This window comes from Motacilla alba, chromosome 2 (assembly GCF_015832195.1).
Source record: "Motacilla alba alba isolate MOTALB_02 chromosome 2, Motacilla_alba_V1.0_pri, whole genome shotgun sequence".
Lineage (NCBI taxonomy): Eukaryota > Metazoa > Chordata > Aves > Passeriformes > Motacillidae > Motacilla > Motacilla alba.
Window position 1 is genome coordinate 85,253,939 of NC_052017.1, and position 27,956 is coordinate 85,281,894.

The window sequence follows — 27,956 nt, forward strand, 5'->3', positions numbered from 1 at the left end:
GACAGTAAGCACAGAAATAACAGGTATCAGGACTTACTGTGTGTAGCAGAAGTCTGGGGATGTCAGATGGATGTGCAGTCTGTGCACCTTACAGCTCCTTTCCAGTCTAGATGGAGAACCTTCAGGCAAGTATCCTACCAAAAAAAAAATTTGCAATACTGGTTAGTGTTAACTTTCACTGATGTGCTGAACATGTCCTTCAAAGGGAAGCAGAGTAAGCAGAGTTGGTTTTGCTCTTCTTCAAGTGCCCCAGTCTTGGAAACTGAACTGCATCCTTCCGACTGCAAAGGAGCATCCATAGTAGTGGCTCTCCTGGCTTGCACAAGGAGGCTTCATGAGCTCTCTACCCTCTGTGATTTTTGTTTGTGGCTTTTTTTGAGGGTGTTTAAATGTTGGGGTGATTAAGAGCATGACTCAGTATTTCACAGCTTTTGTTTCTCAATACTGCAGCAGCTATGTCTCTTTCTCTCCCGCTTTGCCCCAGAGTTTACTCAGTTGTAAAGGGAAAAAAACGACATCTGTACCAACTGTGGAAACATTTGAAGGTTTGCTGTTTTTGCATTTAGTGATTACTGCTGGTGAATGAATGCAATAGGAGTGCTTTTATTGAAAAATAATTTGCACTGAAAAACGTATTGCAAAAATACTGTTGTGCTTAGCTCTCTCCCAGCCCGTTACATACCAAATAAAGTGCCAAACCAAAAAAGCGTGTGAATAATTCTTACAGTTTTTGCTAGGACAACTTTTTTTAAAGACAGCCTAATTTGGCGTTCATATTTGCATGTGAAAATAGCTGAGAAGTCCAGTATTTTTTGGTGGAAACTTAAATAAAAACAGCTTATGGAAACAGCTGATGCCAGATGTTCTATTTAAAACCATTTAATTTTATTAACATTGAAGCTGCTTAATGGCTGTGTTTGCACTCTGCCCTCCTCCTCGATGACGAGGCTGTAAGTTAAGTGAGTGGCTCTCGAGGCTTGGAAATGTGTTTCCCTTCAACTTGTGGGGAGGAAATCCCTTCCTCTCTCCATAAACAGATCATCTGTGGGGCTTCAGGTAAGGCTGCCAGAAAGTGCTGCAGGGCTGCTCTGAACTCCTGTTGTTAGTAGAAGCACTGATTTGGAATCCAAACCTGGAACAGTACCAGCACTGTGGGCACTCACTGCCGGTCTGCCAGGGCAAACCAGTGTAGTACTGCCCAGAGTGTGTGGGCAGCCAAGGGAGTTTGTGCTGGGTAATTAATAAAAGCTGTGAATTAGCTACACTTCCTATTCCATGGCAACTGTTCCTGTATGTGTTCCTACCCGGCAGTAAATGCAAAGGTTTGTGTAAGCAAGCTCACGCTTGCTTTTCTCCCATGGGAATCCATTTGTCTGTGTGCTCGGTGTGTGGTGTGTGTTTATTTGGTTTACCCCTGACTAAACTAAGGTGGTAATCTGCTTTTGATAAAAATAAGTGTCTCTAATTTAACCTCCAGTTGTGAGCTAACAGCTTAAACCACTGCAAATCTGTGACTAGCCCAGGATCTCCGGTAATGAAGCCATGAAAATTAGTGAATACTGCCAGAGTTAAGACCACAGTGCAGCAAAACAGTAGTTTATTTCACATTTACTGCTCAGTAATGTTGCTCACCAGCAAAAGCATTGATGGCCCAGCAATAAATATAAAGCCCATTTCCAAAGTGGAGTTAATATGGAGAAATAAGTGTTCTGAGAACAGTGTTTTATATTTAAAAATTTGGATGTCAAGTTAGGAAGAAGCCCTTGCCAAATAGGATGCTAATGGAAAACTTCCAAAAGAAGAAAGAGACACGAAGTAGTATGTTGATCAGTGCAAAGTAGACTTTATTTTTATGTACTTACATAATCATATGCATGTTTTACTGCAAGGTAGGACAGCTTTTAAAGTTCTTGTGAGTCTGGTTAAAATGGTCACATTCTGATAAAGTGTAAATGACCAATTAAGTGAGTAGGACATTGCTTTGAAATGAGTTGTGCTGCTTTGGATACTATCTTCTTCACTTTGTTTAGTATCATCAATTAAATTGGAAAACCATACAAGATTAGTGTTTTTCCTTTAAAGTAGTAGAGAATGATTTCTAGTAAAAGGGAAATGTTTATGAAAAGTTCTTAAAACTATTATCTACAAACTGAGTCTTTTTTTTTTTTTTTCTTTTTTAATTATAAAAAAATTAGGTGCCTCTTTTGGAACTGTAAGTCAGATTAATGTCAGGTATCAGGGGCATTTGTAAGAAAAAAAATATTATTCAGGTGCTGTTCATTTCTGCTCTGAAACTATGGAACTTCATTAGAAGTTGGTCACAAAATCACAAAGTGAGTCAGGTTGGAAGGGACCACAGTGGGACTTCTGGTCCAAACTCCCTGCTCAAGCAGGGTCATCCAAGAGCCCATTGCACGGGATTGTGTCCGGCTGGTTCTTGAATATCTTCAAGGAAGGAGACTCCACCACTTCTTTGGGCAACCTGTTCTAGTACTTGGTGACCTGCACAGTAAAGAAGTTCTTCCTTATGTCCAGATGGAATTTCCTGTGCATCAGTTTCTGCCCATTGCCTCTTGTCCTATTGCTTGGGACTACTAAACAAAGCCTGGATCCCTCCTGACACCTTTCCTTCAGATACTGACAGACACTGATGAGATCCTCTCTCGGTTGTCTCCCCTGGAAGCTGAACAGGCCCAGCACTCTCAGCCTTTTCCCGTAAGAGAGGTGCTTCAGTCCCTTTATGACCTTTGTAGCCCTCTGTTCTATGTGCTCCAGGAGCTCCGTATCTCTCTTGTCCTGAGGAGACAAGAAGTGGACATAGCACTCCAGATGTGGCCTCACCAGGACTGAGTAGAAGGGCAGAATCACCTCCCTTGACCTGCTGCAATGCTCTTCCTAATGCACCCAGACTACTCACAGTGGTCTGGAACCAAAACTGTGGGTCCCACAGTGTGGCTGGGAGCACTAGAAGGACTCTGCCTGAAGATGTGGAAACATCAAGTGACTCAGCTGTTGGAGGTTAATTTATTTTACTTTCCTTCTTGCCCTTGTCCTGTAGGTTTCCAGTTCTTCTAACACTTTTTTCCCCAAAAATCCAGATATCTCAAAGGCATCTGTTTCTCCAAGTGTGAAGAGGTTTTAAACTAAAATCGTCATGTAATGTGAATTTCAAGTACAGGTGATAGCAAAACCATATGACCAGAAATTACCTGGTGTAAAGATTCCTGGGAGGAATGTGCAGCCAGAGCTTGACATTTACTGACAGCAGTGGGAAATACATAATCTAAGAACTGGAAAGCATTGGTCAAGTGATGTGTCATCTCTGAAGAAGAACATGATGCGAGGTTGACAAAAAGTGTGGAAACAATGCTTTTGGTTTTGTGTTTTACCCAGAAACAATATTATTGTTAAAATAGCTCTTCTAATGCAATTCTCTTCACCATTTTCCAACTCATGAAGTTTGTGTTTTCTTAATACAAAAATATAAGATGGAGATTTCATTGAAAATGCTATCAGTGTTTCGCAAAATGACAGGATAAACATCCTGTTCAGAACAATTTTATGAGTTGAGCTTTTGGGTTGGGAAGTGACATAGTTTTTTTCATGACTGACAGCTCTTGAAAAATGGTCATTTTCTGACTGTGAAGGCAGCAGTCAGCCCTCAAATATTTGAGGGGTTGTTGGAAGGTTTTTGTTTTAATGTGTGGAAATTGAGCCATTAGCAACTGAGAAAGAGCCAGCATGATGATTCAGAAAGTACGGGGAGGATGTGGGGAGGGAATTCTCACTTTCCAGCTTCTGAAGTTTGCTTGCACATAAGCTACTAAAAAGGACAAATGGAACAAATGTTTCCCCCATTTTGAACTCACTGCCTTTTAGAGAGTGTAAAAGTGATTCATTATCTTTTGGCAAAAATCGTTACCTTGTGGTGAGGTATGCAGAAGACTGCACCCTTTACCGACATTAGTAATAAATAATTTGGTGGTATTCACATGGTTTATAATGCATACTTGGTGAATCCCTTGATTGTTTCACTCCACACTTTTGAGTTTCTCATTTTCTTCCCCCTTCTCTCTCTATGCCATTTTGTTTCCATTTAAAAAGAGAGGGAAAAGAAAAGAAAAAAAAAAAAATGGCAACCCTGCCTAGTAAATGTACTTGTGAAGAGTTAGGGGGATGTAAAAACCCAGCACCTCATAGTAACAGTTATAGGTAGTCCTTATTTGCACAGTTGTACAGATAATGATGTGTCAGCCAGGATGCCCTTCCACTCACTGGCATTCAGATGGTCGTGGTTTATAGGTTTTTAGTGGGAATGAGGCAGTTATTTGTTAAAATCATGTTGACAAACACAGAACACAATATTAGAATAATCTGCAGGGAAAAAACCATACAAATCTAAGCATACTTTGTTCTTTTGTGTACTGTTTCTTGCGCAAATAATTAGCCGGATTTTTCCATCTCAGTTTTTGCTTAGGGAATATGCTGGGATTATTTCTACTTGGATTAGTAAAGTTTTAATTATTTTTATGGGGTTTTTTTGTTTGGTTTTTTTGTTTGTTTGTTTTTTTAATGCAGACTGAACAAACAGGAATGGTTGCTATCTGTTTACTTATTTTTGTCCACTCTTGTCAAATGATTGCTACTTTAGTAAATTTGTCATGATCCAGGAATGCTCTGAATAAAACCACTCTGCAAAATAATTAGATGACTTACAAGTGTATTACACGAACAGGATGCAGACACATTCTGACTTCACGCTAATTTTTTAGATGGAAAAATGAGGTAAGAAAGAAAAGCCCACTGACTTCCTGTGAGGATGAGTGTGTGTGTTTGCCTCGTACAGCCTGTCATGCACCAGAACGGGTTGCTAATGCTGTCATCCATTTGAAGGGTATTAGCATGCAAAAGTCTTCTTTTCAATTATTGATATTATTTCCTGAGCTCCTCTGCTTCCATTATTCAATGACAATAACATGACCTTGAACATGACAGTTAGATCTTTGGATAATAATCACCTAAGGACTTCAAAAAGGTTACTTGTTTGGATAAGATTTTCAGATGAGTTTCAGGGAGATTCTTAATTCCACTGTCTGTGCGCAGACTTTAAAAAGACTTGGCTTTTATACAACATTTTTTTTAAGTGTCAGAATTTTTTTTTCCGTCTCTTGAATCTGCAGTTGACTGGAGAAGCATATCACAGTGAAACGGCAGTCAAACTGTACCTTAACAGCTTTGAAATCGAAGCCTAGGATTTATGCTGTCTGATTAATAGCAGGTTAAAAAACACTTTCCTTATTGTGTGTGTGTGCTGCCTTGCAGATCTTTTTCAGGGAAAACCTGATAGACTCAAGTGCTTGAACTCTGGCAAAAATGTCATCCTCTATGCATTCAACAAGGAATAGTTTATTTTCTGTTGCTCCTGTGGAGTACCTTTAACTGAAGCAACTGTGAGGTAATACCCCATTGCAGAAGCATTTTCCACTCCCTAGAAGGTGTGTGCAAGTGAAGATGGAAATTAATGGGTTCTAAAATGAAAAAGCAGAAGCCATTTGCAAAAGTAATGCACTCTAGAGCAAGTCTCTTGCCATGTGTTTGCTTCTGGCGTCATACTGTAGTCTAGGTTTCTTTTGTGGGAGCCAGAGATTCTTTGTTGAGCTCAGGAGTTGCTGGATGCTGTTCTCATTAAGCTACTTCTATTGGAAAACATGGATGTGATTATTTGAGGAGGTTAATGGCCCACGAAGAAACCTGAGTGCTATGAGAAGCTGTAACAAAATGTGAAGCATGTGTTGTGCATGTGTATTTTGAAAGCAGCATCTGTGCTAGATAGGTTTTCATAATGGTTAGATTGTTACATCAGGCAGAATTAGCTGCAGAATTGTTATAGGGTAAGTTGTCAGGTTAGGCTGATGTTAAATGCTGTCCAAGTCTGGAAATAGTTTCAGTGTTGTCAGGTTGAAGTTAGTTTTCCATCCAACCTCTGCCCTCTTTGGGATAAACCAGCAACAGCTCATGGTGTTAAGCTGGGTTCAGTAACCCGTTGTGTTTGCTTTGGTAGTGGTTCTGAAGGATAATGAAAAAAATCATCTGGTTATTTCAAGAGAGCCTTGCTGTCAGGTAAATGTGTGCCTGCATCATCAGATTCCCTCTGGTTCAGAGTTAGCCTTGCTGTGAGTGATTGACTGATACTGCACTTCATAGCAGTGTGAAAAATTAAATATGGGGAGAGCTGGAGGCTAGGGGAGCTGCAAACCTTCCCATCTAATAACAACTAAATAACGAAAATACAAGGTACCTATACTGTTTGCCAGTATATGATTTTATTGTCCTTGATTTGGTGAATCTTAGCAGGGCAAACCTGGAGGTTTTTGTTTAGTTCCACAAGTTAAAAGCAGGCTGCAGCTGGGAACCACTTGCTCTTTACAATGCTCCTCTAAAGGATGAGGAAGGGCCTCAGCTGTGCTGTTAGCCTGGTGCAGTAGGAAAGGTAAGGTCCATCCTCTGGACCCTCATTCTTACTATTGTCTGTTTGAATTGAAACTTCTAGTATTCATTTTCCACCACATCTAGGCTATATTTCCAGAATCTTGGCTGGGATATGAGGGAAAGGATACTCATTAGATTAAATATCCAAACTTCTATGTGCACAAACAAACTACTTTGTAGTTTTCAAAGGTTTTGCATAATCGTACTTTCTAGCACAGCAAATGACTTTTCCCTCTGAGTTATCCTCGAGAATTATCTCTGTCTACAACTGACTGATAACACTAATCTTAATGGATGAAATCCATGCTTGGAACAGAGTACAGTGAGAGTCATGGGAATATGCTACTTGAAAACTGCTCTGAGGGTAGGATATGGTTGCCTATTATAATCTATTTATTTATTTTGAAAAAGTCCCAAAAATCAGAGTCACCTCAACAAGATGCATCACTCTTAGTTGCTGTGTTGCCATATGAATGTGTGTAGCACTGCATGAAAGATTGAAATCCAAGTTTGCCTTTATGGGGTAATGTTTTTTTATATTCTTTAAATATTTCTGAAGTAAAAGAGTGTACAGACCCTGGGTAAGAGCAGATCTTAGACACTCTCTTATCTACATTAACTGAAAAGATCCAAATTGTTGATGAGCTAAAATCATGGCATCCTACAGCATTGGATTCAGCTTCTGCTTGTGATGGCCTCTTCATGATTCAGATGTCTGCAACAGATTTTATTTTTTGAGCAAATACAATGAAGAATAGTAAGTTTACTTGTCTGTGCGACTATAGAGTGCTATTAAAACCATTGCAATTTATCTACTGCTGTGCTATAAAACTGTGGCTTTTTCCATGGTTGTCAAGTATTGTGTAGAAAGCAGAACAGGAGGAGCCCAGAAGGACATAGCATGGCCTTTTGTAGAATTAACACCTTTAATCCAATGAATTATCTTTATTGAGTTATTAAGCAATCATTAAGAAAGTTCGAAAAGTGATTTTCTACTTCGGTTTTCAATGATAAAATAATGTGTTGTCAGGGGATTGTTTGAAGTTAAATTTATTGAATTGAAATATCTAGCCCTTTGGAAGAATATTAGGAAGTCTGAATAGTTGCTTCCTGAAAGAAAGAAAACATTGAAATAGAAATTTTATGTTAATTGATGCATTCTCTTATTTTACAAAGATGAGCTTTGTCAAGGAAATGATTGTGGTCTGTCTTGCTAATAACGTTACTGAATCTTAATTAGATATTGACATAAAAGTCCCATTTTTGATACCAGCAGTCTTTAGTGTAGGTCAGAGAAGGAGGATGTCATGTCTTAATTAAATAAACTCTCTTAAAATTTCTTTTCAAAGTTTCCCTGAAACATTAAGAGGAGACTGTGTTGGTTTCTTTTAATGTGTGGTTTTGGCGTTAAATCATTATTATTTTGTTTGTTAATGCTTTTTCCCCTCTGTACCTTAATGAAATTCTTGGTATTTTTCCTCTGGTCAAGGGATTGCTTAGCTCAGACAAAGGCTTTGCTTCGAAACAAAAAACTGTTTAAGACAGTCAATTGAGGTACTATTTTCAAAATGTCACTTAAATCAAGACTTGAAAATGTATAATTGAGGGAAACTATTTGTAATGTGGTACATAAACAATGACAAAATAAAGCATTTATATTCCATAAGACAGGCACTCAGTGAGCTGTTGGCATGTGCTTATTTACTTTAATTTATTGGAGAAATTGAATATAGAAAAAGTTTTGTATCTGGGTAACTCCAAAGACTAGAAGTTAATCTTATAGCAATAATGATTCTGACCTCAACACAGATCAACAGAAAGCTGTTTCAGGACAATATGTGAAATTTACCTACTCTTCTACTGCTAAACTTCAGCTATTAACTCTGTTAAATACTGGATTTTTTTAATAAACAGTAGCCAGCTGCACTCACTGATACATATTTTTTAAAAAAGTCATATCAATAAAAATAAAAGCCTTAGTTAAGAGTAGACTACAAACTTTGTTACACATCTAGATTTTGTTTTTAATAAATGAACCTTGTTTGTTGGAAATAGTCTTTTCTTCTGTGTACTTTTGAACCTACTTTGGTTTTAATGCAAATGGTCTGTCTGTCCTGTGGTACCCCCCTTCCCTGTCCTGATGCCATGGCAAGCTTGCCTACAGGCATGCTTTTTAATACTATTTGGCCAGTAGTTCATGAGTCTGTGAAATCATGGATGGATCTCAAGTTATCCCTTTTTTTGGAATTTATTATTGTAATATGCTTTCCAGGAAACTGGTATGTATAGAATCATAGATGCAGTAATTTTCAGAGGTGATCTTCATTTTGCAAAAGTGCTATTCATATTGCATGGTAGTCAAAAGTATCCATCAGGAAATTGCATAATTTCTAATATTTTACGTGTGATTGGTCTTAATTATAATTAGCTGCTGTGTGGTAAATCTAGTATGCCTAAACCACACAAAATGCTTCTGTAGTGATGATCATGGTGTGGCCTGGGGCGAGGTGGGGGAAATGCAGCATCATAAGTGAGTCTTCATCTTTGTAATTTATGGGGCTTGAATCATAATGACTTTGGTAGGCTGGAAAAATTGCCAATAAACCAGTGGGAGATAAAATTAATGTTTGTGTGTGTAAGAATATTCTGTCCTGGAAGGTATTACAGTTGCAACAATAGTGTAGAACAGAGCCTGTAGAAGAGAGCTTGCTCTAGGTTTTGCTTTAAGTTTTCAGGGGTCTTTGTAAGGAGGTGAGGTTGAGGAGGAAGTAGCACCACTGTTGAAGCTTGGAGAACCACCAAAAATAAAAAAAAAAAGGCCTTGTTTATAGAGGGAAACCTTGTGCATTGGATTTTTAGAAAAGAAGGAAGAAACTCTATTAAATTGTAATGGGCCTGAACCTCTACAGGCCTTAAAATGGTGCTGATTTCTCAGGTTCTTGTGTTTAGTCGCTCTCTGAGGGCTGGGCACCTACTGTCTGTTCTTTCAGCAAATCACCACAGACCTGTAGATTTCAGCAAAGTGCTGGTGAAATCATTGTACTCTACAGACTGTTAATACACTAGAGAGTGCCATGTCAGTAATGTCCATTATTTGTTAAAATAGCAGTTTCTTTTAGTTGATCAGTTTTTCAGGATAGGAAGAAGAATATGTCTGATTATATAGACTTTTTGCTAATTCTGGGCTATCCTTTTACAATTCTGAAATAAACAATCTCGACTCAGTTCTTCCATTTTCTGATTTTATCTTGGAGGATTTGTGTATGTCAGGTGTATCAACAAGTCCATCAAGGAAGGGAGATCAAGAGAAGCAGTTTCTCTACAGAATCAGATGTTGTGAAGGGCAAGAGGTTTGGTCAAAAATTCTTCACTTACTTGGTAAATTCAATATTCCTCTGGAATCCTGGCACTCCTGTGGGGAGGGGCAGCCGTTAAAAATCTGCAGAATATGAACACAGGCAAAGACTGTGTCCTACCAGAACAACAGGAGGTTGTGTGTTTAGGTGGACAGAGAGTCAGTCCTAAACCTGGACTGCTCTAGGGAATTTCACAGTCCAAACTACAGCCTGCTTTTGTTGGGGCAATAGCATGTGCTGCTTGGCACTTCAAGTTCTTTAGAGAAGGGTGACAGTGTGCCCACTAATGATGTGCAAGCAGATCCTTTAAAGAGTAATTTTGATTAAGAGTTTTTTGTTTTGCTGTTTTTTTTAAAAAAAACCCTCTGTTTAACTTTTTTTTTAATTAATCTATAGAGAAATAGATTACTGAAACTGAACCTAAGTCCTCTATTAGCAGGTACACAGTTCAACATTAACCACTTTTTTCAGGTCCTTACTTTTCTTTGTTTTCCCTTATATTTTCTAAGGGCAATATTTTTCTGAAAATACCTGTCACTACTTCCCTTCCTTTATTCCCCTGCAGATCTTTCTGAGAAGTAATATAGAACAATTTGCTTAGGCTTTTTTCATGAAAATAATGCAGAATATTTTTGTTCTGAAAAATAACTGTGGGCAGGAAAACAATAAGGTGGGGAAGAACTTCTGTTGTTACTAGAAAACTGTTTTAAGTTACAGCCAGCATAAGATTCTGCTGGGTGTCTGTGTAAAGGGTTTGAGCCTGAATCCTCTCAGCAGAGTTGCAAAATATGTAACTGGGAAAGGTTGTGCTGGTTTGTGCTCTAACTTGTATGCAGAAGTGGTTCTACGGTTTGCATGACACAAACTAAGCTGTGTCTAAAAACAGTGTGCCCGCATGAGTGTTTTCCCACAATAAATTTACTGAATCACAGAATGGCTGAGTAGGAAGGGACCTCTGGAGGTCATCTGGGCCACCTAGAGCCACTTGTCTAGGAATTGCCTTTTTTGTTTCAGAAAAAAAGAGGGAGAATACGCTGCTGTACAAGCGTAAAAGACATTTGGCTTTTCTTACCCTCCCACCTTCCATCAGGTGTGCAGGTTTGGGTGCAGAGACAAGGTGTTGTGCCCTCATGGCAGTTTGCAGGTGTAGCACCTAGAAATCAAGAACTGTGCTCTTGTCCAGGTTGAAGAAATGCAACTGAAGGTAATTTGACTGAAAACTAAATGAGGTATTTAACAGCTAATTAAAATAGTCATTCCATTTAAGCCCAGTATGGAACTGAGTGTCAGAGTGGAAAAGGATCTCAGTTTTGGCTATTTGCATGAAAAATATAGCTACTTTTGTGCTTTAAAAACCCATTAGGCTACCTAAGCAGGCAGATCTGTGAATGTGTCAATGACATCTTGTTTAACCTTGGATTTTCTGTTAATGCTTAATTATACCTAGCATTAAAGTATTTCTGTGAAAAATAAAATGTGCAGTCATTTCTTGATACTTCTCTAATACAGTGTTCATTGTGGAGGGCTGTCCTTGGCAAGTCTCCAGATGCCTACCCAGCTCTCTCTTGCTCCCTGTCCTCAGCAAAAGGGAGGGGAAATAGGATAAAAAAACTTGTTGTTTGAGATTAAGATGGAGAGATCACTTAACCATTTCTATCATAGTTAAAACTGTCTTGATGAGGAAAATTAATTTATTGCAAGTTAAAATGGAAGTGGATTATGAGAAACAAAGACAAAATTTCTAGTGTCTTCCCTTCCCTCCCACCCCACCCTTTTTTTCCTAGGCTCAACTTGACTTGTTTATTTCCAGCTCCTCTTCTTCTTCACTATACCTTTACATACTTTTCTTCTCTTTTTAGGAGGGGCAAGAAGCACAGCATAATTCTGAGGACCCAGCTCTCAGTGAGAGTCCATGCCTGCATTGGTAAGTTAAGTTCCACACATCTGAAAGAGAACAAATAAACAGAATCGATTTCCAAGAAGCATATGTGGGGAGTATGACTCAAACTTGGCTGTGTTCCAAATTGACAGTAATGGCCAATAAATTGATTTTATTATTTTGTTTGTTGCATGCTGAAATTAGGTTGTCTTAACTACACTACCCTTAAAGCATGTAAAATATCACAGGGAAGTATAGCATTTGACAGTGATGTCAGATGGTTGGGTGGCTCTTTGAAGAATCTTCAATTATCTATCTTGTCACAGACTTTGCACCTGAAAAAGACTGTGTTCTGGATTGGGAATGGGATCTGAAGAATTGTTGGCTGACAGCTATCTGCTATATTTTAATAGCATATAAACTTTATTACTTCACATCTTGCAGATCTTGGCTGCATATTTGTCATTGTCACAGTGTCAGTGTCTTAAAAACCCTGGTTAAAACAATGCTGTCACAAGGAAAAGTCTAATGAAAGTCATAACGTGCATGTCAAAGGAGCTTTAAGGTTCCATGAGAGGAGGCTGATGGTCTGGGATGGTGTTAATATGTTCTCCAGCATTCTACAGAGCAGCATGTTTGAGTGCCAGTGGTAAAGCTAATGCTCATGTCCTGGTGGCAGTATGACAGATTCTATGGGCGGATGGTTTAAAACAAAAATATTAAAAATCCTCTGTGTCTGTGCCACAGTTGTTTTCAGCTTCTCCATAGTAGGTTCAACCGTGTAATATGTTTGACTTGTTGGTGTTGCTTCAAGATATCATAGCTGAAACCCTGAAATATATGTATCTTCCTTAAAAGGAAAAGGAGAAAGTCAAAGTTTTGTGCCATTTCTACAGTGGCTTTTGGAGGATTCAGGCTTTAAATACAGCTAAAGGTTTTCCCCTGCCCCCAGGATATGTTATGAAATGGCATTTCTGAGAATTTGAACTGAGTATAAGCAACCTACAGAATTCCACAAATACCTCTCACTGAGAACAGTCTCTAGGCTGCCTTGTGCAGGAACAGTTTCTCTTCTACTACCATTGACTTGAGGAAGAATAGTAGAGCAAGCATAAGTGTTAAATGTTAGAGAAGGAACAGGGATGATGCAAAGTATAAACTGATTTTATAAATGTGAGTGAAATTAAGAACAGCTTGGAGAAGATTTTTCTTGTTAGGTCTGGAAGTATATTTGGCAAAACAGACCAGTACAGCAAGACAAGATTTGATAAGTTTCCCGGATTGAGGTTTTATAAAAAGAATTTTCATGTAATTTTTTTTTTTTCCTCCGGAGTGTAGCCATCGAGGAATTGGAGCACATAAGGTTCTGAGTGTCGACGTGTGGTTGCACTGTTGTTATCTGTTTTCATTCAAGCTTACTGTGGGCAATTAGCCATATTACTGTGCATGTATCTTAATTGCTCCTGTATGAAAGTGGAATCCCTTGTCAGGTGTTGTTGCTTTCTGGCGCAGTGATGCATTCAGCAATGAGTACAGAGGAAGCCAGGCTGCAAAACTTGAGTCCAGATTTCAAACTCCTAGAGAAGAAGTGTGTTTGGATATAGGCTTTTGGCTTGGTTCATTATAGTCAGAAAAGCCAAATGCAAGTTCTGGTTCTAATTTCCATCCCCCCCTGCTGAAGTTTAGATTGTTGGGGTAAGTTTTTGTTTCAGCCCCTAGCTTTATGTAATGTAGTTTCTTTTCTTCATATCGAGTTTGTCTTATTTTTTTAGTATGGGATAGTTTGAAAGAGTTGGGGAACATTCTGTGTTTCATACTACTGGCACTGTTTGCAGAGCTGTGCCTGGCAGTCAGACCTGTCACAGAATAAGAGGGCTATTTCACTGGCACAGTGGGTACTGCTGGTGTGCGTGTGCACATCAGCTGCCTGTGAACATCTCTTTTGAAATGCAAGCATTAGGTTTAAATGTTAAAAGATATGTTACATATTTGGAGTAGAAGCCAGGAGCTAGAGGAACCTGGGATGGTGTTATGTGGAGTAAAACTGTAATGCTTTGGGTGTTTTCTTTCAGTCTTCACAGTCTCCATAGGAAGCACTGTGGTTAGCAATGTTACTGACTTTGCAAAGTCCCAATAGGTAGCTAGGGCTGCTTTCTGAGAAGGTGTGGTTTGTTATGTAGTGACCTTTCTGCAGAGCCTCCTGTCATCTTTGTATTCAGAGTTTTAATTGGTTCTTAAGACCTGATAGGTGTAAAGAAATAGCTCTCCTGCCATAAACTCTCCCATTTTGAAGCTGGATCACTATTTTTTTCCTTCATCCTAACTCATTGTACTTTTAAATTGTGGGAAATAACAGAAGTGTTTATGTTCAGATGTCCAGATAAAATTTTCTATCGTTAGTGACTTCAAATCTCTGGAGAGTTCATTAGGCTTCAGTGTCAGAGGATGTATTGACTACATCTACTACTACTGATATTTTTGAGACCTGGGAAGACTTAGCAAGTCTCATGTCAAGTGGGGTAGGGTTTTTGGTTTCAAGCAGAGCAGGTAAGGAGTAATACTTAATAACTTGAGTGCAGAAGTTATGGTATTTTCTACCCTGTTAAATACACATCCCTGTTAAGTACCCTAATTTAATGCATTATTATTTTCTCCTTTTTCTTTTCAACTCTCAATTTGAGTTCTTTTCTTATGTACATAGTAAGAACTTTCAGCATGAAGGAATAAATTTTCTTTTAAATATTATTCTAGTCTCCCATTTTGGTTTAATCCTGATTAAATTATCAGGATTAATTAATAGCTAATACTTTTAAGTGATTTTAATACAAACTTCAATATTTAGAAATTTTTTTACATCAAAAGAACATGGCTAAAACCAATTCTGTTCAGAGAACTTAACTAATTGAAAATTATAGATGTATTTTTGATGTAAGAAGACATTAGTGGAGGACTCATAGAATAGGGAGGGTTGGAAGGAACCTAAAAATCATTTAGTTCTAACCTAATGACTAAAAGTCATTTAGTTCTAACCCCTTGCCATGGGCAGTGATGCCACCCATTAGAGCAGCTTGCTCAGGGCCTCATCCAAGCTGGCCTCCAACACTTCCAGTGATGGGACAGCTACAGCTTCTCTGGGCATCCTGTCCCAGTCTCTCACCACTCTCTCTTCAGTAAAGAATTTATTTCTAACTTCTAATTTAAGTCTGCCCTCTCTCAGTTAAAAATTATTGCCTTTTGTCCTGTCAGTAGCTGCCATATATAAAGTCGCTCTTCTTTTTTAAAAGACCCCTTCGATTACTGCAAGGCTGCTATAAGGTCTCCTTGAAGCCTTATCTTCTCCAGGCTGAAGAGTCCCAGTTCTCTCAGCCTTCACAGGAGAGGTGACCAGAGGGCTGGAGCACCATTGTGCCCTTCAGACCTGTTCCACCAGGTCCATGTCCTTTCTGTGCTGGGGACCCCAGAGCTGGATGCAGAGCTCCAGTTGGGGTCTCAAAAGGGCAGAATAGAGGGGCAGAAGCCCCTCACTCAGCCTTCTGGCCATACTTTTGATGCAGCCCAGAACATGATTGGCCTTCTGGTCTCTGAGTGCTCCTTAAATCAGATAGTGTCAGCTGTAGGGTTTTTTTCCCACAAGCTTTCGAATTTGACCTTTTATTCAAATCACATTTATTATGAGTTACTACCCTTGTGGGAAAAGTCTTTTAGTATTTTTGGCAGCCATATGACTTTGTATTTAGTTGTGTCTTAACATTATTTTAGTTTGTATATATTTAACAATTACAGGGCTCAGCTGAAGCCTTGATAAAGTCTAATGTAAATGAGAGTGTAACTACAGAGAGTGAACACCAACAATGTCAAAAGTTTTAGCCCCTGAAACTAAATGGATTGTAGTCTACAACTGATGGTTGTAGTCAGAGCAAAATTATGACAGTGAAGTTTTGAAGATCTTTACCAGCTCCACTTTTCCTGCAAAAGGACTCAGTTTAACCATTAGATCCTTGGTTGGCCAGCTCTGTTTGCGGTTCCTGCTTCATTTGTTTGTTTGTTGCTTCATGGCTTTTTTCTCAAAATCTGGTGTGATCTCTGAGAGAAAAGGCACAATTTGCTCTCATATATCTGGATGCTGTATTTAGCCCAAGAGAGCCCCTATGTCCTCTTCTAAAATGCTTATTCCTGTGATGTTAAATCAGGAGTGTTGCAATCAGTGCTGAGAATGATGTTTGGACAGGGATCCATGACAATGACTTAGAATGATTCTGCCAAAAGAAGTTTGGTGTAAGCTTCAGTTGTTAATACAATGTAATACAAGAAGAATGCAAATAACAAAAGTTGATGTGATTCTGAGTGAATGTATTGACCTGGGATTACTTAGAGTAATGTGGCTTGGAAGGTTAGCAAATGTTGCAAGGAGTATTTTAAATTTTACTACCTTTTTGTGTCAGTTTATTATTAAAAAATCCCCCAAAACCCCAAGCCAAATAAACAAACAAAACCAACCAAAACACACACCCATGACCCCCACTTGGTTATTTAAATGCTTTTGCTCTATAAAATTACATTTTTTGTGTGGTTAGATCTCTTTCCTATATTTGTGCACAGTTTTCTTTCATCTGCCAATAGATTAAAAATAATTTGCATAGATATTTGTGTATATTGCATTTCATAGCCTGATCTAGTGAGGGCCCTAAACAGAGTGCAAGCATATTATTACAAGAGTCTTGCAAAATATATAATACAGCTTTGGTATAAGTTATTATAACCATTTTATAATCCTGTTCTATTGGCTCTTGAATGTGAGTAGATGCAGAGTTACCTCCACAGTGGATTATTCCCAACTCTGGGACACCAGTGCTGCTGCGCTGCACAGCGGCTCTTTCTAGCCCCTACTATCAGGGCATCTGTGTTAACCAGCAGTGTTAGCACCAATAACTCAGCCTTTCCACAGAGCTCTTGGGATTATCTTTTTGATATCCCCTTGCCCTTAATGTCATTTATGAAATGTAGCCATAAATATTTTCTTGAGCCTGTATTGTTCTGGGATACCTGAGGGAAGCTGTAAGCTGGTTGTAACCAGGGGGCTAGTAGAAGACAGCTGTTTTTATTTGTTCTGTAATAGCTGAACTATGCACCTAGTCCTTTTTTCCATGTACAGTTTTCCCTTCTGTTATCCATTATGTGGACTTGTTGCATGTGCTAGAGCAGATATGATTAGATTCTACAACTATTTCTGCATCTATTGAACCTTCTGGTAGGACTTGCACCTCAAGCACATGAAGGGACAAGTTCCTCCTGAGTGGAACCATGTGGTTTCACAAAGAAAAAATCTTGTCTTGAGTCTGTAACTTTACCTGGCCCTTTATTGCAGAGAAGTTGAGATACATGGACTGAAAGGGAGAAAAAACTGTGTTTTTTCCTCATAAGAGCATTGAAGCATTGAAAAGTCAGTGCTGTTATGGTTAAGGAAATGTGAAACCATGTTGCATTTCATTCTCTGGGGACAGAGTTAAGCTTGAGCCTACAACCCATGTTCTTGGTACTATCTCACATGAGATGCTTCTCCCTGCAAATATCATTACCCCATTTCATCTTTCTGGAGTTTGTGCATTTTCAGCTTTTACTCCTGCTGGAGTAGCTTTTTCATGGCCGTGGACAATGTAATGTTCCTCTAGCTCACGCTTTAAAACCTTGGTGCTTTGTTTTTTTAAAGGAAATAACTTAATGGATTTTAAAATAAACAGCTTACTTTTGATAAGGTAGTTTCTGAACACACTAAGAAAAGGAGTCTTACTAAAAAGCTTTCCTAAAGGAAGCTTAATTGTAGGACTGTGAGGTGTTCATTTGGGCAAATAGGGATACATTCCACAGAAATAGAGGAACTTTGGATTGTTTGAAGGACATTTTACAGTTTTATGTTCAGTGCTAGGCATTCCTAATAGAAAACATTTTCAGTCTGAGAGAGGGAACATGTGGAGAGCATTAGCAGTTCAGTAAAACGTGCAACCAATTCGGATTTAATTTAAAGGGAACAAAAGAGGTGCCTTGAGAATTTGTCGGAAGCGCTGTGGTTTTGCCTTCTTTGCACTGATGGTAACTGGAGAGAGAGAGAGAGGTGAGTTGAAATTGCTTTATCGAATATCTTCTTAGCATAATTGGGACCAAAAAGACTGTGATTAATGGATTTAATGGTGCTACACAGGGATCTTGCATGCATTATGGATTTGTAATCGTGATACGCTTCCTATGACTCTTGCTGTAACTTGGTAAAAGTCCTGACTTAAATGAAGATAATAAACAACATACTTATTAGATGTAAACTGACATCACACAAATTGAAAAAACCTGAAAAGGAATGCCAGAACTCGGGGGGAGTTTTTTAAGGGCTAGACTTTTTTTAATAGAATAATTTGAGTTCTAGTTAAAGCAATGCACACAGTACTTACTGGGGCCTGCATCCAGATGTGATTTGAGATATCTGGTTCAGCTCTCTTTGAGTGAAATGTGAAATAGCTGCAAAGGCTGTGATAAAAATACCTTTTTCAGCTTTTAGGATTATTTAAATTTTCTTTCCTGAGAATGTGGAACACAGATGCTCTAAGTAAAATCCTCTGGTTCCCAGATCAGATTACTTTGTGAAAAATCTATCCATATAAATAACTTGTGGTTTTGCTTTAAAAATGTACACCTCTTTAAATTGAAATGTTAGATTTCTGTTGTACTTCTCGTGTACATGTTTGGCCAGCCTCTTTTGTGGGCATGAACCATGGTACTTCCCCATAACCTTTGATTTATCTTCTGTTATCTCACTGCGAAAGCTCTGGGCAGTCCTGTAGGATCTCAGAAGTTGCTTGAGACAAGGATAGATTTCCAAGATTTGCCCTGCATATTTGGTTTAAGTTACAATGCTTAAATAGACTTTCTAGCAAGAAGAGCCAAGAGGCTCTAGAGCAGGTAACGGATCCATTAGCAGTGGCATTTTCATGTTGAAGTGGTAGATTCTTGGATTAGGTGGCCTTGTTCCAGATTTGAAGGGACATCTCTGGGGCATGCTAGTGGGATGCTTTTCTTGTCTCGGAAGCATTGTTATAAAATGTGAAAGCTTAGCTGACTCAACTCAAACTGGGAAGTGTTGCAGAAATTGAGTGAAAGAGTGAAATGTATTTGAATTTCGATATTCTCTTTCTGACTTTTTTTTTTTTTCCTGACAAGTTTCCTTTTTTTGTTTTTTTTTTTTGGGGGGGGGGGGGGGTTGGGGTTTTTTTTTTCTTCCTTTTTTTTTTTTTGCCATATGTAAAAAACTGCAAGGAAAATGGAGTCTATTTTTGACTCTGAACAGCATGATTTAGGTTGTATTTCTAAACAAAATAAAAACAACAACAAAACTTCCTCAATCATCTTCAGTGGTACTATAAAGGAAACCATCTCCTCATAAAGCCAAGAAGGGAAATTAGTGGGATACTTTGCTTCCCACTGCCCAACAAAAGTCCATTTAGATTTGTTTCAGATTTTTTTTCTTAAAGTACTTATAAAGTATCATATTATTGATAATGGAAATTTTGTAAGTGGATTTTCCCACTGCAATCTAAACATATCTTCTTGAAGATTAAAAATAATTCTATACAAAAATTTAAACAGTTTATAGCTGTTTATAATGGACTCCTTTGAAAAAAAATGGTAACAACAGTTGTATCTATGTTAATGAGGTAAATGCTATTGAGTGCACATCAATAGGTGTTGATAGTTTTCATATAGTTTGCCTTTTTGGCGTTTGCACTTCCCACATAATAGATATTTGTATTGACAGACAAAGCAGTTCTTCCTCGTATGGTCTGTATTCAGACTGTTAACTCATTTTTCTATAGACTGAAGTACAGCATGTTCAAGCCCTTAATTAGGGGGGAAAAAGTTCATATGAAATATCTTCAAATAAATTAGCATTACACTTGGAAAAGAACAGAATTATTTGTTTCCTGCCTCCATATAAACCTGCTCTATACGTAAGATATAAACCAAATAAGTGAATTGGATTCAGATTAGTTCTCTTGAAACAGTCCAGCACACTCTCATGTTTTAAGCTTTATCCTGCAGAACAGTAAAACAAAATTAAAGACATAAACTATGGAAGCAAAATTAGAAGGTGCTACTGAAAAGCTGTGGGTTTGGAATAGGAAATGTTGGTGTTTCCATGTGATGTCATTTTCAGCCCAACTTCCGATTTAGCTTTGTTTGTAAGGAAGGCCGACGGTTGCTGATTTTGCTGAAGTGGAATTAAGCTAAATCTAGTTCCATCCTTTCTGAGGTTGTAAGATGCATGACCTGCACATGTAGTGAAATAAAAGGGAAGAAGGGTGTTAGTTCATAAAACAGGGAATCACGATAGTATGGAAAGTAAGCTTCTCTTCTCTTCAAAATTAAGCATTACATGTAAGCTTTTGGTGCCTTATGAGGGTTTATTTCATATTAGCTTAAAAAAGAAAAGGTGCGCATGTCATTGAAATGCAAGGTCAGGAGATACATGTTTGTTTGAACATTGTCAGACTGATTATCTTTAAAAATGGCATACTCAAAATGTGCAAACTCATGGTCAATGATGCTTCAAGCAAATGCCACTTGCCAACTTTTTGTGAACTTGCTGCAAGTCCAAATATATAGTTTAGACCAGGGCTATGTTGTTTCAGTCGTTATACTTACTGAAAGGTAGGTTAAGTTTAATTACCATTTGAAGATCTCACTGTGGAAGATGATATAAAATATATGTGGTTTCATAGCGCTATTCAACTGATTTTTTGTATGGTTTAGTAACTTTCCTTCCCACAATTATATGTAATAATAAATGCACTATCTCTTAATTCAGCAGTCAAGAAATAGTTGCTCTCTGTTGTTGATTTTCATTACGGCATTCAAGTAGTGTGTACAGTTCTTTCCTTGCCTTCAGCTATTCTATTCCTCTTTCATTTATATTCTTTTCATCTTTTTCATGTGCAGCTGCTTTTATTTCTGTAGAAATTACAATGATTTAATTTGTAAATTGCGTGCTTCTCAATTTATTTCTTTCATGAAAGAAATACTTCAAAGATTGAGGAACTTTATTTAAATAGGTGGCAGAGCACCCTGATGTGTAATATATGTTGTTTTCTTTAAGATTCTCAAGTGAGATACACCAAATTGACCCAGTTTCAAGAATAAAGTGTTAAGTATCATGAAAAAGATTGTGACAGTACCTCTGGAAGCATTTAGATTAAATTCTTATCTTGGGCTCAGAACATGCCATGGTCGGATGTGGTCGTGAATGACGGAAGAAGCACCACTCATTTTCATTATGGTTTTTGTACTTGTATGAGCTTGATGAAATAGAGGAAATCATGGTGTCTCTCTCTGGAGAAGGGGAAGAGAGAGATGGCAATATTTAAATGGGAATATTATGCAATGTGGAAAATTAGCTTTATTTAACAACTTTTTACGTCTTCAAGTGTTTTTAAGTATGAGCTGTCCTTTTTTGTGTGTGTGGGTGTTTTGTTTGGAGGGGAGGGGAGAGTTTGTTTAGTTTCAGTGTTGTTTTTTGGTTGTCTGGTTGATTGGTTTTCTTGTGTTTTTTGTCTGCAGCCATCTGTATTTTAATACTGATAACAGCTTCTTTAAGGCTTTCTTTTCCTGCTTATGACTCAATAAGGCACATAAAAATTTAGGCTACGAAGAGGTAAAGTTACAACCTCTTTATTTAGAACCCCAGCAGTTACTGTGGCTGAGCAGCATGCTATTGTAAGATGTAGGATGTCATAAGCCATGTCAGTTCATATTTAGCAGTTTGAGATAAGTCTGGTATGCATGAAATTATATATCAGGTTTCTTTTAACCTTTCAGGCCTTAAATATTTAGCTCTGGTCTTTCTGTTAAAGCATGAAGAGGAGTATGTTGGTAAACTCTTTTCTTAATAAAGGCCTTGTTTCTGCAGTTTTATTTCTCCCATGGCTATACACAAGGTTTACAAATCAGCTTTAATGGCCAGAATGTCTAAAAACTGGCATATCCAATTAACTTTTTTCTGTACTGGGGAGTGAAATATAAATGTTGGATGTCTTCCTTAATTCTTCCCATAATCCTAAATTCAGATTCAATGGGCACTTAAAAGCCTATTCAGAATCAAATGCCTGTGGAAACATTTGCTTTCACCTTGACTTTGTGTGAAATAAAGAAAGCTGAGAGGGTTCCTGTCAGGTTGGGCATGGGAGGAGGCTTGGGACTGAACTCACCTGTGCCCAGGGACTGGGGCTTTCCTCAGCCCTTTCAACAGTAGCACTTATTCTGTGATGTGTGAGGGCTGCATGAGCTGTTTTGGGCAGGGAGGGTGGTGATGATGCTGGCAGGATGGCAGCCAGCTGTGACTGCCTTTCTGCTTCTTGCTTCTTCTTGGTTCCTTGTAACTGCATGAGAAACAAATCAGGAGGCTTCCTCTTCCTTACCTTCCCCCCCCCCCCCCCCCCCCCCCCGCCCCCCGTGCTGTTATGCTGAAATGCTTGGTGTTGCACTAAGGAAGAACTTGCTGTAGAAAATGTAGGTATGTTTGTGTGGAAGGTCTAGCACCATCAGTAACTAACCAGAAAACCTTTGGCAAATCTCTCACAAGAAAGTTCTGCTATGTTATTCTCTTCAACAACAGTATATTACAACTTACTAATTTTTGTTAATACCAATATGTTGAAATTCACAGTACATTAAAAATGTACTGTGGAACCAGAAAAAGTGAGTGAACAAATAAAATCTGCCCCTATATCTTTGCTGGAATAGCCAGGTACTACTACAGTATTCTCAGAGGTGGTGTAACCTGGGAAAAGGGCGCTACAAGGATACTCTGAACAGCTCCTTAAAGCCCTGGTTGTGAACACATGCTGTGTGCTTTTGACACAAGGTGAGTACCAGTGATGAATAACAAGCACCTACAGCTACCCTAGACAACACACTGGTAGCAGTGACTGAGTCTCCTGGATTTTTACCCTGAGGTTAGTGATCTGCACATTGCTGTCACTATGGCCTTCCTGTTTTACATTGCGTATTGCTGCTGTTGTGTGTGGTCTTCCCTTCTGTACAGTTCATGTTTCAGGCTGACATTCAGTCATTTGCAGATCTTTACTAGGAATTTGAGAGGAGTTTCTCTAACCCAACAGCTGTGAGATTGAATCTTTTTGCTTTAAGCCACTAAAATGCATATAATGTGGTACCAACTAGCAGGACCTAAAGGACCATCTGTGACTTGGCAGTACCTGCTTGACTAGCTGCCTGTTATCTTGGGGTACTGGGTAGTGTTTCCAGCTGGCCCCTAGAGATGCTTGTTGGGAAGGCAGGAAGTGGGAGCAATTCAAACACAGAAATTCTGTTTCTAAATTTCTCAGTAGGAAAAGACAAAACAAAAAGCTAAACAAGAAAATCTCAGGTGCTATGCAGAAAAAGCATTTTTGAGATTGTATGTGTTTTGTCAAGACTGAGAACCTTTTGTCTTACTCTTAAAAAAAAACCCAAAACCCATAAAAAATAATCATCCAGGCCTCAAGAGAGCCCTCCAATGCAAAAACCCTCCAAAGGCAACAAGGAAACGACATGGATTTAGTCTTTCCCTCATTTCTTTGAGGCAGGAAAGCAGTAAGACCCTTGGAAGTCTTTTTTTCAGTTGCCAGGTTGCTTCAAGTCATCAGGCAGAGTTATTCTTTCTCATATTGCTTAAATTGCTTTTAAATACGTAGGAAAAACCTGTTTCTACGTGAAGGTTTACTGCTGTAGCACTGCCAGGGTTTGTCTTGTTGTCAGCCTCCCAGTGATGCCAGGCATGCTGCTTGGCCACTGCATCAGCCACTGGGTCTCCTCAGTCATGGGGAGCAGAGCCAGCCCAGAGGGCACACCGGAGCATCTCAGTTATGGTCCTGCCCTGAATTGCTCTTGCTCCACTAACTGTAAAGGGAACAGATTTGGGAGACGAATTGCCAGGTTGAGAGGTATGCATGTGGTCCATTGCCCATTTCTGGTGTCTTCAGAGTCCTGATAGTCTCGAATGATCTCAGCTTTTTATTGAAGTTTGGTTCCTTGCCAAGCTCTGAATATAGTTGCACTGATTTCTTTTTCCTAGTTCCTGTCAGGATCTAATACATAATTTATCTATGTAAATTTGGAATAACTTGCTGAAATAACTCCTCAGAAATTTCACTGGAAAGAAAGTAAGGGTAGGATTCAGGGATTCAGGCCGTGAGTTACCTCCATTGGCTCTAAGGCCTATCATGTGGAATCAAATGGAGATGGAGTCTGCTCTGCACGTGTAGTGAAAGCTTTGCTAAGACTGAGACAGGAATTATCAGTGTTGGTGCACAAGACTTTCTGGGCAAACCCTTGCCCCAAAAGGCGGTTTGGCATGACAGTTGGTCCATTCTACCCTTATGAAAAACCAGTCTTGCACTCAAATGAGATGGTGCTTTTTGATAACTTGTACCAGCCAGTTTCCCAGGGATCAGATGTGCAGATACATGCCTTCCCAGGAAAGAGGAAAGTTAAAGAGTTTTACTCTTGTCTTTCTGACATGACTGCCGTCAGAGGAAGCAAAGAGCTTCCTGTGTTGCAGAGCCTGCCCATGTTATGTGCCAAGCTGCAATTGCTTAAAAAGGGGACTTCTTTTCATTTTGTGTCTCTCCTATTGCTGCCAAAGAGTAACTTTTGGCATTGGCTGCTCCTCTTTTGAGCCTGATGCCCTGCAGCTGGCAGTTTCTGGAGGCAGTCAGCCTGCCTGTGCCTCCTGCTGACAGACGGGTCCATGTCAGGCGGTCAGGCAGCCCTGGCGCCATGCACACAACCTGCTGCCTCTCCTGCCTTTGAGGGTCGACTCAGCTGTGCTTTGGCATTCAGCACCCAGCTGGAAAGATCTCCTCTATGCTTCCAAAGAATAATAAGGAGGAGAGAGTTGTTTTGTGGGCTGTAGCTGTACCTGCCTTCTCCCCACTGAAAAAACAAGGGATCTGTTTTCAGGGCAGCTGAATGTCCTGGGCATCTAAATGAGATACCTTATCAGAGGTGGCTGTGGCACATGTCAGTGTTCACCCTTTTTACCCTGTCTTGTTGGTAGATAGTGAAATTGTGACTTACACCTGTCAATTCTGCCTTCTTGATATGACCGCCAGCATTACAGCAACCCAGCTACGTCCCGGTGACCTCTTCAGATCTGTTTGTACTGTTGCTGTTCACGAGCTTGCATATGCATGACAACATGGTTTTTAATTTTTTCTTTGTTTCTTACCTCATTGATAGTACATGAAATGTATTACAACTTCAGTACTTCTTATCAGGTTAGATTGTTTTCTTCAGGAAGAGAAACAGTAGCACATTTTGGACGAAGAGCCCAAATTCCTTTCTTTTCATGAATACTTTGGGGTTAAGTAGCATCAGAATTATGCAGGGAACCTCTTATATTTACTTACGTCAGCCTCTCATTTCAGAATAAAAGTAGCTGCTGTGGATGGAGCATTTTCTTGCAGATGTGTGTTTGCAATTTTGAGCACCATATCCAATTTTAACTTGAGTGTTTTAGTGTTACAGGGAAGTTTCTTGGCTGGTGCAAATTGGTGTAGATGCCTTCAGCATTCACCCTTTTTTTGTCTGTCCAAAGCAGTGACCTGAGCAGCTGGGTCCCTCTCTTTCTATTGGTCTAGTGCTTTTTCAGTAATCCCATGGTCCTCATGGGGCAGTGGGAAGTGTGTGTGCAACTGAGAATCTTCCCCTGAACCTGAGGCTCCCAAAGCACTGCCTCATGCCTGAAAAAGCAGGTAGCTTGCTTGTGGCTTTCAGGGGTTTTAATCAGCCTGAACAAAACACACACTGGGGACAAGGTGATGTTCATGTTCTGTGGATTTCTCACATGTGCCCAAGTGACTGGATTAGTTTTTCTCTTATGATGTAATTAGGATTATGTTTCTCAGGCTCACTTCTTTGACAGTCTTGGTCAAATATAAGGAGATTTAATTTCTTGGAAAAATGGGTTTTCCTGAGAATGGGTATTTCTTTTCTATTTTGATTCGTAAGACTTTCATTAAAGATGTGCTAGCAAATAGCCCAGTTTTCTCCATCTTATGTTTATTGTTCCACGTTCTGTTGATTTTTGTAGCTTCCTGGTACTTTGGCTGCTTTGAACTGCATGAGTAGGAAGGCCATATTGTGCTGCTTATGTTCACAGAAAATGAATGAACACCTCTGGACAGCTGCAAAACAAATGCTGGTTAGAGATACTTGGTTCTCTGCTTTCAGCTCTGGAAAATTCCAGCCTGGATTTTTTTTTTTTTTTTTTAGATGCCGCCTTTAAGTGTACTTTCTCTCTGATCATCTCCTGAAACCTGAATACTGTTCCCTTTTGCAGCTGAATCACTTGTGCAGTAGGAAAAAATTTAGTGTCTCTTGCCTGGGGGCAGCAGTGCAGGTAGAAAACAGTCTACAGACAGGATTTGTGGGAGCATTCCTTGCTAGCAAGTGAAGTAAAAGCATAAAAAGTTATTCTATTTTCTAAAGAGAAATCACTTTATAATCCCTAGTAACGAAGTAGAAAGAATAATACTGTATCCACCCCTTACAACACAGGTTTGCATATTTGAAAAACTAAGCAGGTAATAACATAGTGGTAAATAACTCCAGCATCCTCAGGAAGCAGTTATTTGTAGGAAGGTTGTGAATGCATGGTCTTGCTGTTGTGCTTTGAAGAAATAAAATAGGCTTACAAGCACATACTATCAAGGTGATTGTTTTATTTTGTACACAATTTTTTAAAAAACAATAACTGGATTATTCCCAATTGATAACTTCTGATTGATTTTCATCTTCCCTCTTAAAAAGGGTGGGCAAGCATGAAGTGATTCACAAATGGGCTGTATAAGAAAATGACCCTTGCTGGATCAGATCAAAGGTTCATCTAGGCCAGTTCCTCAATCCTGCTTGTCTTTGCAACAGCTAGTCCGAGTTGTTGAAGTGAAGAATATAAACAAGAGTGACAGTGTTTCACCAGAGTGTTCTCCATCCTCTGGCAGTTTTGTGCTTTAGGGACTCAAAGGTGGTATCTTCAAGGTGCTGTCTATGAAGTTTATCATCCTCTAGATTTTCCTTCCGGGAACCTACCCAGCTACATGTAGAATATTTAAGAATGGTCTGGGTGTCCAGTGCAATACGCTCCAGTGCAAACTGGACTGTCTTTGCTGTGCTATGCTTCCTTAAAATTTTTCAACAGTTACCTGCTGTGACAAAGTTGACTAATGGCAAAACTGGAAGAGCTAGATCTTTATGTATGTTTGAGACTAATGGTCTCACTTGTAATGGCTATTAAAAATGTGGGTACACAATTTCTTTAAACAGTATGATTCTTTCTTCTTTGTGTTCCTTTTAAAATAATTCCAAGGACCATTTTGCTCTGGAGAAGCTAAAAAGCAGTGTTGCTACAGGACTGTATCATCTGAGCAGCTTCTGGGTAATAAAATTCAATTCAAGGCCATCACTATAGGGAGGGTTTGTATGATTTAAAAACTTCACTAAAATACCCACAAACCCCCCAACCAAACAACCCAAAATCAAAAAAATCCACACCAAATATGTAACACTGATGTGGATTGAATTTCATCTGTCTCTTCTATTACTCAGTAAGTATTGGATGTTCCTTTGTCATTTCCTCACAGCTGAAACTCTTAACTCCTTTGTTCATTCTACTCACATGTTTCTCCCTTTCCATGGAACGTTTTCATTCACATTTTTTATGATTGTGGTAATCAGCACAGGGTCTGTTCATCAGATCTGTTCACTAGACCCAATATAAAATTTTGTAAATATAAATGGGATATAATTTTAGCTCTGGACTTTCTGAGGAGTTAACAAGATCTCAGCTTGCCCTAATACATATCTTCTGATGTGAAAATGAAGGTGTACCCTGATGCATGTTTAGATGTATTGAAGGAGCCAGAACTAACCCTTGTATTCATTGTTCCAGGATGGACTTGTCTTAACTTGAATGTGATTAATCACCACACATCTGTTTTTCATTCTAATCAAAATGTAACTAATACCTCTTTTTGCTTGCTCATCACTGATTTTTCACGAGTCCATAACAGACTCGAGAAAAAGGTTTACTGTGTTTGGCTGAAATTTGAGATCATTTGAGTAAAATTCCTTGAATGTCACCAGTAAATTTCAATTAATGTTATTTAGTAAGAATAATGAGTATAATTTGACAG

The 27,956-nt window shown here is 38.9% G+C and overlaps 1 protein-coding gene across 13 annotated transcripts in view; it reads left to right on the top strand.

Annotated features, from left to right (window-relative positions):
• FHOD3 (formin homology 2 domain containing 3) overlaps positions 1-27,956 on the top strand; it is a 376,649-nt gene that overhangs the window by 44,747 nt on the left and 303,946 nt on the right. For all 13 annotated transcript variants that reach the window (XM_038126866.1, XM_038126862.1, XM_038126863.1 and 10 more), the window contains exon 3: positions 11,705-11,769. In XM_038126866.1, the coding sequence (XP_037982794.1) occupies positions 11,705-11,769 (65 nt within the window). The remainder of the gene's footprint in view (positions 1-11,704; positions 11,770-27,956) is intronic.